This window comes from Trichechus manatus, unplaced genomic scaffold, assembly GCF_000243295.1.
Source record: "Trichechus manatus latirostris isolate Lorelei unplaced genomic scaffold, TriManLat1.0 scaffold00016, whole genome shotgun sequence".
NCBI classification, from domain to species: domain Eukaryota; kingdom Metazoa; phylum Chordata; class Mammalia; order Sirenia; family Trichechidae; genus Trichechus; species Trichechus manatus.
The window spans coordinates 7,018,230-7,034,415 of record NW_004443952.1 but is presented as its reverse complement, the minus strand read 5'-3'; the positions used below and the strand labels follow the sequence as shown (position 1 = coordinate 7,034,415).

At 45.3% G+C, this 16,186-nt stretch overlaps 1 protein-coding gene across 5 annotated transcripts in view; it reads left to right on the top strand.

Annotated features, from left to right (window-relative positions):
* TMEM268 (transmembrane protein 268) overlaps positions 1 to 16,186 on the top strand; it is a 36,171-nt gene that overhangs the window by 10,661 nt on the left and 9,324 nt on the right. For 2 of the 5 annotated variants that reach the window (XR_002823280.1, XR_002823279.1), the window contains exons 3-8: positions 1,278 to 1,385; positions 2,405 to 2,554; positions 6,467 to 6,577; positions 7,628 to 7,708; positions 8,705 to 8,890; positions 11,464 to 13,698. Coding sequence is in view for 3 of the 5 variants with exons in the window: in XM_004372128.2 (XP_004372185.1) it covers positions 1,278 to 1,385; positions 2,405 to 2,554; positions 6,467 to 6,577; positions 7,628 to 7,708; positions 8,705 to 8,890; positions 11,464 to 11,643 (816 nt within the window). In the remaining 2 variants the exon portion in view is untranslated. Of the gene's footprint in view, positions 1 to 1,277; positions 1,386 to 2,404; positions 2,555 to 6,466; positions 6,578 to 7,627; positions 7,709 to 8,218; positions 8,891 to 11,463; positions 15,405 to 16,186 lie in introns of those variants that run through there. The other 3 variants (XM_004372128.2, XM_023727357.1, XM_023727358.1) reach the window with 3 other exon arrangements.

Here is a 16,186-nt window from a genome sequence, read left to right as displayed (position 1 = left end):
CTCAGCACGGCCAAACCCAGCCCAGGGGCACTCACAAACCATTCCTTACTTTTGGGAATTTCCTTCAATAACAGAGAACATTAATCTTTATCTTTGACATTTTGAAGAGCTAATTTTGTTGAAATGAATAACATGTCCTACTAAAAACAAGCACCCAAAAAAACCGAATTGCATTATTTGAAACAACATTTTATTACTAAGCAATGAAAACTTTCCGTATTGACGGTGCTAACTCTGCATCAGCACGATAGCTGGTTTATCTTTCCATGTTTCCTTTCTGTCTGTGTACAGAGGAATGTCTTTCTTAAACAGCTGTCTTCAGATTGAGTTTTCTTAACCAGTGAATGGTTTGCATATTCTGCCGTGTTTCTAAATATCATTTTAATGGTTCAATTCTGTTTTCTTAAGAAGTGGACTCTTGTAGGGCCTTTATGCTCTACAGACATTTTTCTTGCCCGTTGTTTGGGTAGGAGGACACACATGTTCAGTATTTTTACTGTACTGATAGTTATTGAAAGGAGCTCTGGCGGCGCAATGGCTAAGTGCATGGCTGCTAACAGAAAGGTCGGTGGTTCGAACCCACCAGCTGCTTTGCAGGAGAGAGGACCTGGTGATCTGCTCCCATAAAGATTACAGCCAAGAAAACCCTGTGGAGCAGTTGTACTCTGTCCTCTAGGGTTGTTATGAGTCGGAATCAACTTGACGGCATACCACCACCTCAACAAAAGTTATCAATATTGTAGCATGAATAGTAGCACCCACATATCGTGTTCACTGTGGGACCAGCACTGTGCCAAGCTCTATACACTTATTGTCTCATTTAATATGCACCTCAGCCCTGCAAGGTGAGTCCTCTTATCCTCCCTTTATAGATGAGGAAACTGAGGCTCAGAGAGATGGGGTTACTTGGCTCCAGGCCACACAGTTTGTGAGTGGCAGAGCCAGGGTTTGGGCCCAGGCTGTCTGACTCCAGGGCCTGTGCCTTAACCATTAGACTCTCCTGTGTCTACTGCGAGGATCCCTTTCTAGGAAGTCCTCCTGGGTCTTGGACTGTCCCACCTCCCCGGTGATGCTTGTCCTTCCCTGAGATGCATCCTATAACGTCCCCCAGTGCTCCCAGCTCCTCATTGAGCCTTCTGGGGTGGCACAGAATGTGCCTAATCCCTCTTCTGTGTGAGAGTCACGTGAACTGGACACGACATGCTTGTTGGTGGGGAGGAGGTGGGGAGTGGTTCTCCCATGGCCGATTGATCTCTCTCCCTTGTGTGGCTGAACAGGTCCCGGCTGACCAGTACAGGAGCTTGGCTGAGAGTGCCCTCCTGGAGCCCCAAGTGAGAAGATACATCATCTACAACTCGAGGCCTATGCGACTGGCCTTCGCTGTGGTAAGGAGGGAGGGTGGCTGCACACTGACCCCTGCCATGGCCCTGTGGCATGGCTGAATTCAGCATTGTCTTCTAGAGCCTGTTGGTGTGGGTAAAGGGCATGGGGGATGGTGGTACCACATGAACCTGGATTTGGCATAAGAGGATATTTGTGGGAGAGAGTTGTAACCAGGTCCCTATGTAAAGGGCGTGAAGCAGGATTTACAGTGGGCTCAGCTTGGGATTCGCGATCTGGAGATCCACCCACCTCTGAACTTGATGTCTGGCCTTGGCCGAGACTTTTCCCCTCTCTGGGCCTTGGTTTTCCTGTCTGTTCAGTAGATAGGTCCATTTCAGCTCTGATTGTATGTATGTATACATGTAACAAATATACACACACACCCATACATATACGACAGAGCCAGGATTTGAACCCAGGCAGTCTGGCTTCAGCATCTGTGCTCTCAACCACTATGATTTGCTGCTGCTTTGTCTGTAAAAATGGTCAAATAGCACACCTTACTCCCATGTCCCACTTCTTGGGAGATGGGGATGGAACAGTAGGCAGCAATTATTAATTCTCTATTAAGTGCTGGACTGCTACATGTATTACTTGTTAACCCTTACAACAGCCCTGTGAAGTAGGTATTATTATCCCCATTTGCAGATGAGGACACTGAGGCTCAGAGAAGTGTAACTTGTCCAAAGCCACCTGTCTAATGAAAGATCGGTGTGGGCTTTGGACTCAAATTTATCCCTCTGAAGGCACTGCCCTCCCTACCGCAAGGCTCATGTTTTATTTAAAATGAGGGGAAAGAGGATTAGGAGTAGTTAGAATAGCTACATTCCTCTACTTTGCTTATAAGCAAGGCACGTGAGCCCATTCGCATATACACAGATGTCTGCTCTGGACTGTTAGTGGCCGTGTGAATGGGCTGAATCTGAGGAGGGTGTCAGAACTGTCCGAAGGGCGTCTCTGAATGGAGCTGCTTCATTTGAGGCCTGGTGTTTCTGACCACAGCTTTCTTGGCCTCTCGCAGGTTTTCTACGTGGTGGTGTGGGCCAATATCTACTCTACCAGCCAGATGTTTGCTCTGGGGAACCACTGGGTGGGCGTGCTGCTCGTGACTCTGGCTGCCGTAACCCTGACCCTGACTCTCGTGCTCATCTTCGAGAGACACCAGAGGAAGGTAAGAGCAGAGGAAGGTGACGAATGGGAGAGCCCCACCACGCTCCTTCCAGAAGGCCTGTGCAGACACGAAAATCCCAAGTCCGGTTTTTCCCTTTTATCTTCCTCCGACCACAAAAATTCACACTGGCCCATGTGCCCAGTGACTAAAAGAAATCACATTACGCGTGTGATTAAATCCTCTCTGTCTTTCCTGTCCAATCCCTGAGGTTTGTTTTTCTGGAAGCAGGCTGTGTTTTGAGAGAAGGTCTGGGAGGAGGGAGGAGATCACTGATAGTCAGTATTCCTCTGGCACTTTCAGTTACGGAGCCTTCTGGATGCCAGTGACTGCATCCTTTGCGCACGGGCTGATGTCCAGTAAACAAGGTAAGCATGAGCTTACTTGTGCTTACTTACTGATCTGTAGTAAACAATTTCACATGGATTTTACCACACCATATCAAAGTGAAACCTATGTGATGTTATTCACTATAGATTAGTAAGTAAGCACAAATAAGCCCGTGCTTACCTTGTTTACTGAATCGTCCGCTCCTGTCAGGGATTGCAAATTTGAAGAGGCTTTGATCCTATAGGAGGGTACTGTGGGGTTGGGAGAGAGACAGATGCTAGTGTCTTAGTCATCTAGTGCTGCTATAAGAGAAATACCACAAGTGGATGGCTTTAACAAAGAGAGATTTATTTTCTCACAGTCTAGTAGGCTAGAAGTCCAAATTCAGGGCGTCAGCTCCAGGGGAAGGCTTTCTGTCTCTGTCAGCCATGGAGGAAGGTCCTTCTCATCAACCTTCCCCTGGACTAGGAGCTTCTCTGTGCAGGAATGCTGGGTCCCAAGGACGCGCTTTGCTCGCAGCACTGCTTTCTTAGTGGTATGAGGTCCCCCCTCTGTGCTCACTTCCCTTTCCTTTTATCTCATGTAAGATAAAAGGTGGTACAGGCCACACCCCAGGGAAAGTCTCTTGAGGTAGGATCAGGGATATGACCTTAGTAAGGGTGTTAAAATCCCACCCTAATCCTCTTTAACATAAAATTAGAATCACAAAATGGAGGACAACCACACAATACTGGGAATCATGGCCTAACCAAGTTGACACTTATTTTTTGGGGACACAATTCAGTCCATGACAGAATCTTTGATGTGGTGAAAAAATGTGCAATTGCTCACTACAGATTGGCAAGCCCATCCTTTCCTTGTTTATTAGATAATCTGCCCTTGCTGGGGGAGGGAGGATTACTGAACCTGTTTTGCAGGGTACCTGAGGTTGGAGGCTAGGGAGAGGGGATCTACATTATTCCCTTCTGCAATGGGCAGACACTGACCTGTGCTGTACGGACAATCATGTCTCATTTAATCCCAACAACAACCTTTTAGGCAGCGAGTGAGTGGTCAGAGAGTTTGGGTAATTTGTCCTGGATCCCATTGTGAGTCGCAGAACTGGGGTTCAAAGCCTGAGCCAGCTGATTCCTGATCACATTCAGAAAGGAGATCGATACCTCCCAGCTCAATTTGTGGTTCCTTCAACTTCTGTCTTTTATTACTTATAGAACACTTCATTTTTAAATGCTTTACGTACATTATCTCATTAAATCCCTCAACAACTCTCTGGGTAGAGGTTGTTACACTCATTTTACAGACCAGGAAACTGAGGCTCAGAGAGGCTCAAGGAGTTACCCAAGGTCTTACATCTAATAAATGGCAGAGCTGGAACGCAAGGCCAGGATTCTCAGATTCCAAGCCATGCTCTTAGGCAATATCCTACTGTTACTAGTTTTCTATGCCAGCTGTAACATATTAGCACAAACTTAACGCATAAAACCATGCAAATTCATTATCCAACAGTTCTGTAAGTTAGAAATCTGACACAGGCCTCACTGGGCTAAAATCAAGGTATCAGCAGGACTGTGTACCTTCCAAAGCTTCTAGTGGGGAATCAGCTTCTAAATCCACCTGCATTCCTGGGCTCCTGGCCCTCTTCCTCCATCTTCAAAGCACTCAACAGTGGGTCAAGTCCTTCCCACATCTCGTTCTCTGGCTCCCATCCTTCTGTCTCACTCTCCCAGTTTTTAGGTCTCTTGTGTTTACATTGTGCTACCTAGATAATTCAGGATAATCTCCCTAATCTAAGGTCAGCTGATGAGCAACCTTAATTCCCCTTTGCTGTGTAACATAACATATTCACAGATTCTGGGGAATAGGACTTGGACATCTTTGGGGTGGGGGATATTATTCTGTCTACCACACCTACACTGGCTTTCCAGCTAATTGGGAAGCTCCTGCCCTTTCCCCCCAGCCCCTGGCAAAGTGCTACATTTAGAGATCACTCAGCGAACACTCAGGAGTGCCTTGGTGGCTCAAGCAGTTAATCGCTTGACTATTAGCTGAAAGGTTGGCAGTTCAAACCCACCCAGAGGCACCTTGGAAGACATGCCTGGCAATCTGCTTCTGAAAGGTCATCGCCTTGAAAACCCTATAGAGTAGTTCTGCTTTACGCACATGACAGTTGCCGTGAGTCGGAATGGAATCCATAGCAACTAAATAACGACAAAAACTACAGGCAGACCCTCTGCTCTTGCCTGACCCCTAAGGGGAGAGTAGGATGTCAGGGAATGTGCTTGGGGTTTGAGGTGTGAACGCCATCTAGAGCCTGTGTTCATAGGGACAAACAGGACCTTTATAGCTTAATCATTCTGAAAGGATCTTTGTTGGGGTCTGCCACGGGGCTGATAAAATAATGGTGCCCTTGGTCTCTGTTGAAGCTTTGATGGCCCTTCTGCTTGGCCTACAAAAAATACATTGAGCCGGCAGCTCCTGCTGCAAGAAACTGTGCTTGCGGGGGGTGGCAAAAGCAAAGTGTCCTGCTTCAGCAACAGCAAGTAAAAAACCTGACACCTGGCGTAAAAAACCTGACACCTGGCAGGTGCTTCACGAATGTGAAATGTAATCAGTGCAGCTCAGGTCATGCCAGGGAATGCCTGCTGTATCTGTTGGCCTCCTTCTCTCCCTTCCTTCCTTCCTCTGTTCAGCTGGTGTTTATGAAGCCCCTGTGAGTACCAGGTAATGTGCTAGCCATGGGGGCACAGAGACAAACAAGATTGCATCTCTTTACTCATAGGTGCAGACTGGAGGCCCCACGTGCCTATCGGTACTGTTCATCCATTCAAGGAACCCCCCCAGGATCCTTTCCTCCCTAATAAATGACCACCATTTGATGAGCACCTACTGTGTGCTCTGTGCTTGGGGCCTGATATCTATGCCAAACAACAACTTTATAAAGAGGCAAGATAGCTTAACCGTTGCTAACTCTGCAACCTGGGATAAGTGGGATAAGTTATTGCTTAAACTCGTGGAGCCTCAGTTTTCTCATCTGTACAATGGGATAGTAATTGTAGCTCCCTCTTAAGGTCAATGTGAAAATTAAATGACTTAATATATGCAAAGTGTTTATGATAGTACCTGTTGTTGTTAGGTGCCGTCAAGTTGGTTCTGACTCATAGTGACCCTATAAGACAGAGTAGAACTGCCGCATAGGATTTCCAAGGAGTGGCTGGTGGATTTGAACTGCCGACCTTGTGGTTAGCAGCCGAGCTCTTAACTACCATGCCACCAGAATTCTAGTAATACCTGCTATAAAGTAAATGCTCCATAAGTATTAACTGTTATCATTATTGATTCTGTTTTGCCAGTGGGGAAACTGAAGCTCAGAGAGGTTAAGTAACTAGTCTATGGCCACACAGCCTCCTACAGCTCATTTGGGTCTCAGCTCGAGGGCCTCTTTCTCCCTGAATCCCCTATCATACAGAACCACGATGTCCCCGCCACCACCCCCTTATCATTCTTATTCTTAGTATCCTGCCTGCATCATGAGCATCCCTGGCAGCATGGAGGTCAGGCCACAGGACTGGGTGTTTGTCTTTACAGGCCAATGCCAACACAGACCTAAGGCTGGCAGCTGCTAACGGAGCCCTCCTGAGACACCGGGTGCTGCTGGGTGTGACGGACACGGTAAAAGGCTGCCAGAGCGTGATCCAGGTACTGTGTGTGTCTCAGCGTGACCTGTCCTTAAAGGTCTCCTTTTGAGCTGGGCTAATGGGGAGAGGCGGCCCCTTGTTCTCCCACAGTTCATCTGCGTGCTGTCTCTGGGAGTGTGCTAACGAGATGACTGTTGGCAGCCCCTCCCTTCCTCTCTCCTCTGGTATTTCTTCCCTGAGACCCCTCTCTGTGTGGTAACCAGCAGTGTAAAACCTCCATGTGTCAGGGCTGGATGGGAAGCTCAGATACTGTCTGAGCCACACTCCTTGTTATGGCAGATGAGGCCCTGACAAGATGTTGTGATGTGTGAGTGTGGAGGATTTCAGCCTGGTTAAGTTTAACCTGGCCTTCTGGGATCAGCTGAGGTTGAGGTGGAAGTAGAGGATGGGAGTGAGGGCTTTTTAAATGCCTCTTCCCTAGCCCCCCAGAGCACCCATGTCTGTTACCTCTAACCTGGCCGTGGGCAGTGAGGGTGACGGCGCTGAAGAGGTTCACTCATTTGCATGTTCGAGTTCCAGACTGAAGGGTACCCCAGCCACTGAAGATTAAGGTGATACCCCGATATGGATACATGGCATCCAGGAAGGGTTTGGGTTCTGTCTGGGAGGCTTACTGACTTGTGGGAAATGGGAGGCCACCCATAGCCATTTTGAACTAGATTTAGCATTTTTCAAATCTGAATGCCAAGCCATTTGTCTACCAGCCCTACAGATGAGCCTTAGTCATGGCATGGTACTCTGTGAGGGAATAGAATGGCATGTTTCTGCCAGAGAGCAAGATAAAACAGGTATTCCTCAAAGGGAAGGCCTCCCTAAATTCAGATCAGTCCTTGGGAGAGCCTGTTAGTCCACCCTTAAGGAATTCATACATTTCCTTGTAATTCTGACTGCTCCGCTGGTGAACTTTACTTTAGGGGCCAAATGTGTTAATAAGAGCATGCATTAAATCCGATTTTTATAAGCAAACCAAACGGAGGCTGGTCTCAGGGAAGCGACCTCCAGGTAGAGCTGGTCTGAGCCACAGCATCATCACTTCCCCTCCTCTCCCCAGCTCTGGTTTGTCTACTTCGACCTGGAGAACTGTGTGCAGTTTTTGTCTGACCACGTTCAAGAAATGAAGACTAGCCAAGAGGTAAGATTTCTTTTCTTTTCTTTTTTTTTAATTGATGTAGTTAAATGAAGTTTACATTTCAAGTTAGTCTCTCATACAGAATTTTTTTTTTTTTTTAACATACATTGTTATGAGAGGTAAGATTTCTTAAGTGAAAACAAACCAATAAACCACCCAAAACAAAACAAAATCCAAGCTCCAAAAAGCGGGAGGCCAAATTGTGTAAATTATATTACCTCAGTGTTGGAAACATATCTAAGAAAAAGTTACCTGGAAGGAAGAACACCCATGTGGAATCCGTGGTTGTTTTTGTCTGGGGAATTATAACTGTTTTTATCTTTTTTTTTTACTAATCATATTTTGTACATTTTCTATATTGAGCATATATTTCTTTATTGTCAATAATAATAATAAAAATTCTGGCAGAGGACAGTATCATATATTTAGGTGATTTTCACTTGTTCAAAGTGCCTTCCTGCCTATTTTGAAGAAATTCTACCACTTATGGGAGATCTTGCTCTGATTTCACAGATGAGGAAACTGAGGCTCTGGGAAGCCCTGAGGTCACAGACCTGGCTGGTGATGCATGGTTTTGGAGCCCAGGCCTCCTGTCTCCGAGTCCTGGACTCCTTCCCTGGGATCAACCTTTCCCTGGGTCCTGGAAGCGCTGCGGTTGGGTCTTGTAGTTGGGATTGTGGGTTAGCCCTGGTTCTGGCCCTTTAGTTCCTATGTGGCCTTGGGCAAGCCCTCTGAACCTCAGTTTGTTCATTTGCAACAGGTGGATAAAGATATCCACATCCCAGGCTGCTTTAAGGAGCAAATGAAAGCATGGTATGGAAAGTGCTTTAGAAACTATTAAGGATTGTACTCTTGTGGGGAATCATATGATCTTACTACCTTGGGTCAGTTCTAGATACTCCTGTGTCAGCATCTGAATCTGTAGATGGACTCATCCTCTGCTGGGAGTGATTCAGCCTCCCAGATGACACCCAAGGCCCCTCTCTGGTTCCTTTGCAGTCCTTGCTGAGAAGCAGATTGAGCCAGTTATGCGTTGTCATGGAGACTGGGGTGAGCCCCAGGACGGCGGAGGGGCCCGAGGACCAGGTAGAGGAAGCTCCTCTCCTGCCCAGTAGTCCTCGTCCCATGGAGAGGCCACTCATGCAGACTGAGCTTTGCCAGCTTGTTCCTGAGGCCGAGCCAGAGGTAATGGGCACCACAGCCAATTGGGGCCATCTTCTCATGTGGGGGCCTCAGTTCTAGATTCTTGTGGACATGACTTCTCTGAGTTGGTAAAGACCATATAAATCTTCTAGCCAGTAATTTTCAATCTTTTTTTCCTTACGTCAGCACGTTTTAAAATAGTTCATAGGGATCATTTTGTATTTACTGTTTTTTTTTTTTTTTTTCAGTTTTTACCATGGATATTCTTTTGATAGTTGCATTGGATGGATAGTTGCATGTTAATAGATTATACCCTATTTAACCATGAACATTATCTATCTATCTATCTATCAATCAATTCACCCATCCATCCATCTGTCCATCTGTCTGTCCGTCAATCATCTATCCATCCATCCAATCATCTATTCATCTGTTTACTTGAACTGCAGTTGAATATTTGAATCTTCTACGCATCTCTGTTGAATTTCAGTTCCTCTAGCCCCAGAGGTCTGTTTAATCCTGCCATCCAAGCTATCTGTTGGGTATGGCCAGGTGCTGGAAGATCAGAAATCTGATAACATGGTTTGCAACTTGTATTACCTTTTCCTCACTATGGGGACAGACCCACTGTCAGGAAGACTGCACACAGCAAGGGGTGACCTCAGGTCTGGCATGACTTAGGAGAACACTTGCAGTTTCTTTTCAGCTAAGTGGTTTGGGGATTAAAGGTACAAACCAGCCTAGACTTTCCCTATTGCACTGGTGGAAAGTGGGGGGCCCTGCAGATAGGACTATTTAAAAGAGAAAATGATAAATTTATCAAGCTCTTCACTTGAATCCCGCTGACTATTTTTAAAGAGCAGAAAAATTTGATAAGGTCACGTACTTTATTGTGGCATACACGTCTAGGTTTATGTGAAATAGCCCATTAAAGGCAAGTCTTCTAAATTACTTTTTCAAATTCATCCAAACCTATAGTAGTACAGTTTCCTGTCATGAATATCAAGTCTCAGTGTGTGTGCACATGCTGCCCTTTACTGTTTGGCTAGGAAAAATATAATCAATGACCAAGTCTCAGCATGAAAGGCAGAGTAATAGTTATCATAACCTCTTACATTTCTATAGATTTTTATCATTCAGAAAACTCTTTAGCATATCCTCTGAGGTATGGATTATTTTCCCTCCTTCCCTGATGAGCAAAATAGGGTTCCGGGAGACCAGCTGACTTGCCCAAGTTCATAGAACAAGGGAGAATGTGGCAAAACCAAGGGCAAGAAGCTAGGCATATTGATTCTAAGTAGGCCATTTTCCTGCCACAGTTCTTTGCTTCTTGCATTATTGATTTTAGAGTAAATTGGTGAGAAAACCAATATGAGTTAGTGAGTGGTAGAATATTTGAAGTTTTTAATATTTTCTAGAACAAGGGACAATTCAAATGAAAAGCTAATCCTATAGAATCAAGGGATAGTTCTGCTTTTTTGAATAATAATGATGATGATGAAACAATATTGATCACATTTTTTGAGCAGTAGGCACATTGGCTCCTTTAATTCTCACTCCAGTTCAGTGAGGCAGATGCTACTATTACCCGTCTTTTATTGGTGAGGAAACAGGCTCAGGAAGGTGAAGTAACTTGCCATAATTTAGTCATAGCACTGGCTGGTAAGTGGCTCTGCTAAAATTCCCCTGTGGTCTTTTTGACTCTAAAGCCTATTCTTAATTCCTAACTCTACAGCCATAAATAGCCTTGATGTAACCCACTTCTTATTTTATTAAATTCAGATTAGTGCTTGCGAAAGCCTGTTAGTCCGCCCTTAAGGAATTTATGCATTGCCTTGTAATTCCAACTGCTCAGCCAGTGAACTTTACTTTAGGGGCCAAATGTGTTAATAAGAGTGTGCATTAAATCCAATTTTTATAAGCAGACTCTGTTAACATGTGAGTACTTATTGCCTAAAGGAAACCTACCACGCATTGTAGAATTTTGCTATAATGCGAATATTATATCGCACAACCCCTCTTCCCGTCTTCATTTAGTGATTTGCTTCAAGTGAGTTATGTTGACCTCATGGACTTTACAGATTCATACCATATTTGGTGAACGAAAATGAGGTGGACACTCTGTGGGATGGATTGACACAGTGGCTGCAGCAATGGGCTCAGACATACCAAAGATTGTAAGGATGGCGCAGGCCTGGGCAAGGTTTCGTTCTGTTGTACATAAGGTTGCAGTGAGTCGCAGCCAACAGCAACAGACATTTGAAGCTGGGAAAAGTGTGTGTCTATAATTGACTACATATAAATCAATGATTAATTTCTCTCATCCTTGGAGGTAACGTAGCTCTTTTGTGCACATTATTAGCATCTGTCAGTAGCTAGGTTATTCCCTTGGGGATGAGAAAACTGGGGCTGTCATAGTGCGTGGGTTGCAGAGCTAGGATTCCAGACCAGACCAGGAGTCTTCCAAGAGCTTCAGGTGCTGGCAGGTTTCTTCCCAGTGAGCCTCCCTGCTGGGTCCAAGGGAATGAGGACAGCTTGGCTTTCCTCTTGTGTATTAGTGCCCCTCCCCTCAAGGTGCCTCTCTGTGACCCTCACTGCCTCCCTGCTCCTTCTAGGAAATGGCCCGGCAGCTGCTAGCGGTGTTTGGTGGCTACTACATCCGGCTCCTGGTGACTTCCCAGCTCCCCCAGGCAGCGGGGACACGACACACAGACTCTACAAGGGCTCCGTGCCCCTGCCAGCTTATAGAAGCACACATCCTGGGCACGGGATGCTGCCCATTCCTGGCCAGGTGACCCAGGTGTTAACAGGAATATCCAGAAAAGACTGATCCTGTTTCATTTGAGAGCTTCTTTTGTTCAAAGACAAAAGTACTTACCTTTCTCCAAGACTGAAGGTGGGAAGTGGGGGAGGCCTCAGGAACCTAAGATGGCTGATAGGGAGCCCTAGGCCTTGAGAGAAGCATCGGGGGGCATCCAAAAGGTGTCGTGAATGTCAGCAAAGTCATGCCCGTGTCCAAGAACCTGCACAGAAATGGCTTTTCGACATCCCGTGCTGGCCCCTGGCCTTTTCAGAAGCTGATGGTTGCTGAGCTGGTCCCACTTCAAGCTACCATCTGAGCTTCTTAGAACTGTGGATGCGGATGGCAGGGTCAGTCTCCCAGCCCTTTCATTGCACGGTGGGTGCAGGAGATGTGAAGATGGCCCATGGAGGGAGCTCAGTTGTCCAAAGCTTGGTCTCAGATGATGCTCTCATTTCCAACCCCTTCAGTCAGAGGGGGAACCTGAGGCTCAGCAGGACATTTCTCTTTACGGTACTGCCTCAGGCCTCTAAAATGATAAGATTACCTCTCCCAGTCTGAAGAAAAGAAATACATTCTCAGAATTTTCTCCATTTTTAAGGTTTTCTTCCCCAATGTTTTATCAAAAACTGACACCTGTGCTGCTGTCAGCTAACACACATGCTTGCAGGAGACAGAAGATAAGAAAACAGTGGCTGATGACTGTTAACAGGAATATCCAGAAAAGACGATCCTGTTTGATTGGAGAGCTTATTTTGTTCAAAAACACGCATGCTGTGGTTGTGATTTTGTACTGCAGACTTAGAGCAGCAATTGCGTTTGCTGTCATTACCCTTATCCTGGAGTGCAGTGGAGCGAAGTGTAACCAGTTACTCGTGGAGTTCCGTGAAGAACTCAGGCTCCTGGAGCCCTGCTCCTGAACAAGTTTGAGACCCACTGCTCCACAGGCCCAAGTTCAAAAGCCTTGACCTGGCATTTAAAGATTCTCCAGCCCCCAAGAGATGGCCTTCATCTCTCTTTTTGGCTTCATCTCCCACAAAACTCCTTTATAAGTTAAAACTCTTTCCTGCACTGATGTACTTATTCCTTTCCACCTGTTGGACTCCTGTGCATGCTTCAAAGCCCAGTTTTATTTGCCTCTCGTTCAGGAAGCCTTCCAGCATTGCTGCTGTCTGCCTTCTTTAAATTCTTGATGCAGCTGCTACATATACTGATGTTTTATGTTATTGCTTCTATTTTCCTACGCACATGCCTAGCTAGACTGTAAGCTCCCCAAGGACAAAGACTGCATCTTATCCTTTTTATGCATGTCCTGAACCTACTAAGGAAGATCGTATCCTGTGAATTGATTGCTTTGTCATCTCCATAGCAGCTTTTGCAGATTGCTCTCCAGACTCAGTTGAATGATGAGGTTTGCACAGACCTGGGTTCTGGTCCGGACTCTGCCCTTTTTAGCTGTGTAACTTCTGGCAAGTTGCTTCCTTTTACTGGGCTTCAGTTTACCCATCTGTATAATGGGGTAGTGGATTAGATGTTTCTTAAGGGCCCTTCCAGGGCCAAAGTTTTGGGAATTTCCAGGTTGTTCAGCTCCTTCTTGGCCTCTAGGCTGTCTGTTACATGCAGGAAGGTCCTACAGCCTTTGGGTGGAACACCGGCCTAGCTATCAGGAAACCTGGATTCTTGTCCCAGATCAGCTGCTTCCTAGCTGCGTGACCTTGGCCAGGTCACCTAGTCTCTCTGAGTGTCAGTTTACTTCTTTACAAAAATAGAGCTGGTAAAAATGCAATGTAATAATGTAGGGGGTGTGTCATGTAAGAGATGAGTCTGACTGCTCACTCTTCCTGTGCCAGAGAAGAGAGATGATGTGTGTAGACCAGCCCCTAGAAATGACTGTTGTAGGTATTTATCTTTCACGAAGTCTGAGGGCAGTTTTAATAAATGAGAATTTATTCCTGACAGCCATCACTGCCTTTCTGACCTGACACAGAGGAAATGTTGTCTGTAAATGTGATCACTCTAAGCCCATCTTTATCATCTACATAAAACCTCGGTAAGTATAATAAAAGGGAATAAAAATGTGTTTGTTAGATGACAAAAGAGCAGCTTTTCAGTTTTGAGGTCTGTTTAGAGAGCCCGTAGGAGCCCTGGTGGCACAACGGTTAAGCACACGGCTGCTAACCAGAAGACGGGTGGTTTAAACCCCCTCGGCAGCTCCGTAGGAGAAAGACTCGGCGATCTGTTCCCATAAAGATTATAGCCTAGGAAACCCTATGGGGCAGTTCTGCTCAGTCACATGTGGTTACTGTGCGTCAAAATCAACTCAACGGCACACAACGAAAACGAAAGAGCCCTAGACATGTCATTTCCTCGCTTTTCCTCCCTTCAGAGGTTCTGATGGTGGGTCTCACCTGGTGGGTGGGCATCCAGAGTGTGCCCATGCTGTACGTTTCTGTGCAGCTGTGCCGGAGTTTCTGCATTTGTAAAGTCCCTGTGGTCTGTTCCTTGCCTCCTTATGGGGATCAGATACCATATGTGAAATGCTCTCTAAGTTTTTTTTTTTTTTAGAGCAGTTTTAGGTTTATAGGAAAGTTGTACAGAAAGTACAGAGTTCCCACATGTCCCCCCGGCCACCCCCCGCACAGTTTCTCCTGTTACTAACACCTTGCATTCCTGCGGTATATTTGTTACAACTGAGCCAATGTCAATACATTATTATTAACTTAAGTCCATAATTTACATTAGGGTTCACTATTTATGTTGTACTGTCCTGTGGGTTTTGACAAATGCAGAATGTCATGTGTCCATCATTACTGTATCCTGTGGAATAGTTTCACTGACCTGACTCTTAAGTTTTAAAGCTCTGTGCTAATGGTAGGGGTCACGATGGTGAAGATGGTGAGACATCATGAGGTGGCAATGAAGGGAGTAGCTCAGAGCTTGGATTCTGGTCAAATCTTACTCACTTCTGGGTTCCGCCACTTGGAAGAAGCATGATGTTGGAGAAGTCACTTCCATTCTTGGATCTCAGCTCCTCATCTGTAGATGGGAATACCAACCAACCAACCAACCCGGTGCGGTTGAGTCGATTCTGACTCATAGCGACCCTATAGGACAGTAGAACTGCCCCATAGGTTTTCCAAGGAATGGCTGGTAGATTAGAGTACCTATCTCATGCGATGTCCTGAGGATTAAATGAGATCATGAATGTAAAGTGCTTGCAACATAGTAAGAGCTTAATAAATTGTTGCTATTTTTATTCTCTCCTCCCATGTCTTGTATGCAGTAGGTGGGCGATCTATATTTTTGTTAATGTGGTGGGTCATTAAAGTTCATATTTATTCAGTCTGTATCAGACCTTAGTTACTCCAGCACCGTGGGGTATATTGTACGTGAATAAAGATTCTAGTCAAGTCTCTCTGAAATTCAGTAGTGGGAGGCGGTATAGCAGGGAGGGTAAGAGCAAGCTGGTGACTTTGGGCTGGGTACTCACCCTCCTTGTGTCTCTCTCCTCATCTATAAAGAGGGCGGTGACAATAAAGGGGCATTAAATGAGGTGCATCAAAAAATGTGTATTCTTTAAAATGTCTTGGACCTTCATCTTTCCATTCCCACTGAATTAATCTATTCCAGACCTATAATATTAGTTATCTTTTGGAGCCCTGGTGGTTCAGTGGTTAAGAACTGAGCTGCTAACCAAAAGGTCAGCAGTTTGAACCCACCAGCTGCTCCTTGGAACCCTATGGAGAAGTTCTACTTTGTTCTGTAGGGTCACTATGAGTTGGAATCGACTCGATGGCAATGGGTTTTTTTTTGGTTTTTATGTAAAGCACAGGCCTGGTCCATAGCAAGCGCTCAACAAATGGCAGCTTTTCTTCAGCAGCTGTTGGCCGCTGTGTCCTCTGTCGACTAGCTCAAGTTTTTAATTGTGTCGCTCAAATCTCTATTCTTGCTGATGCTGGTTTGCTTGTTCTATCAGTGATGGAGAGAGAAAAATTTCCAACTATGATCGTAGATTTTCTGTTTCTCCTTTTGCTTCTGACGAGTTTTTTTTTTTTTTAATTGAGAGAGAATTCATGTACTGCAAAATTCATCCTTTGTAAGCCTACAATTTGGTGGATTTTTATATATTCACAAGGTTGTGCAACCATCATGACTATCTAATTCTATAATTTTTTCATCACCCCCAAAAGAAACCCTATACCTGTAAGCAGTCACTCCCCTTTCCCCCTTCCTCCAACTGTTTGCAACCATTAATCTATTTTCTGTCTCTGGATTTTCCCATTTTGGACATTTGATATACATGGAAGCTTTTTGTGTCTGGCCTCTTTCACTTAGCATGATGTTTCCAAGGTTCATCCATGTTGTAGCATGATCAGTATTTCATTCCTTCTTATGGCTGAATGTATTCTGTTGTATGAACATAGCATATTTTGTTTCTATGTTCATTGACTGATAGACATTTGGGTTGTTTCCACTTTTTGCCTATTGTGTATAGTGCTGCTGTGAACATTCTTGAACACGTTTTTGTAAGAACATGT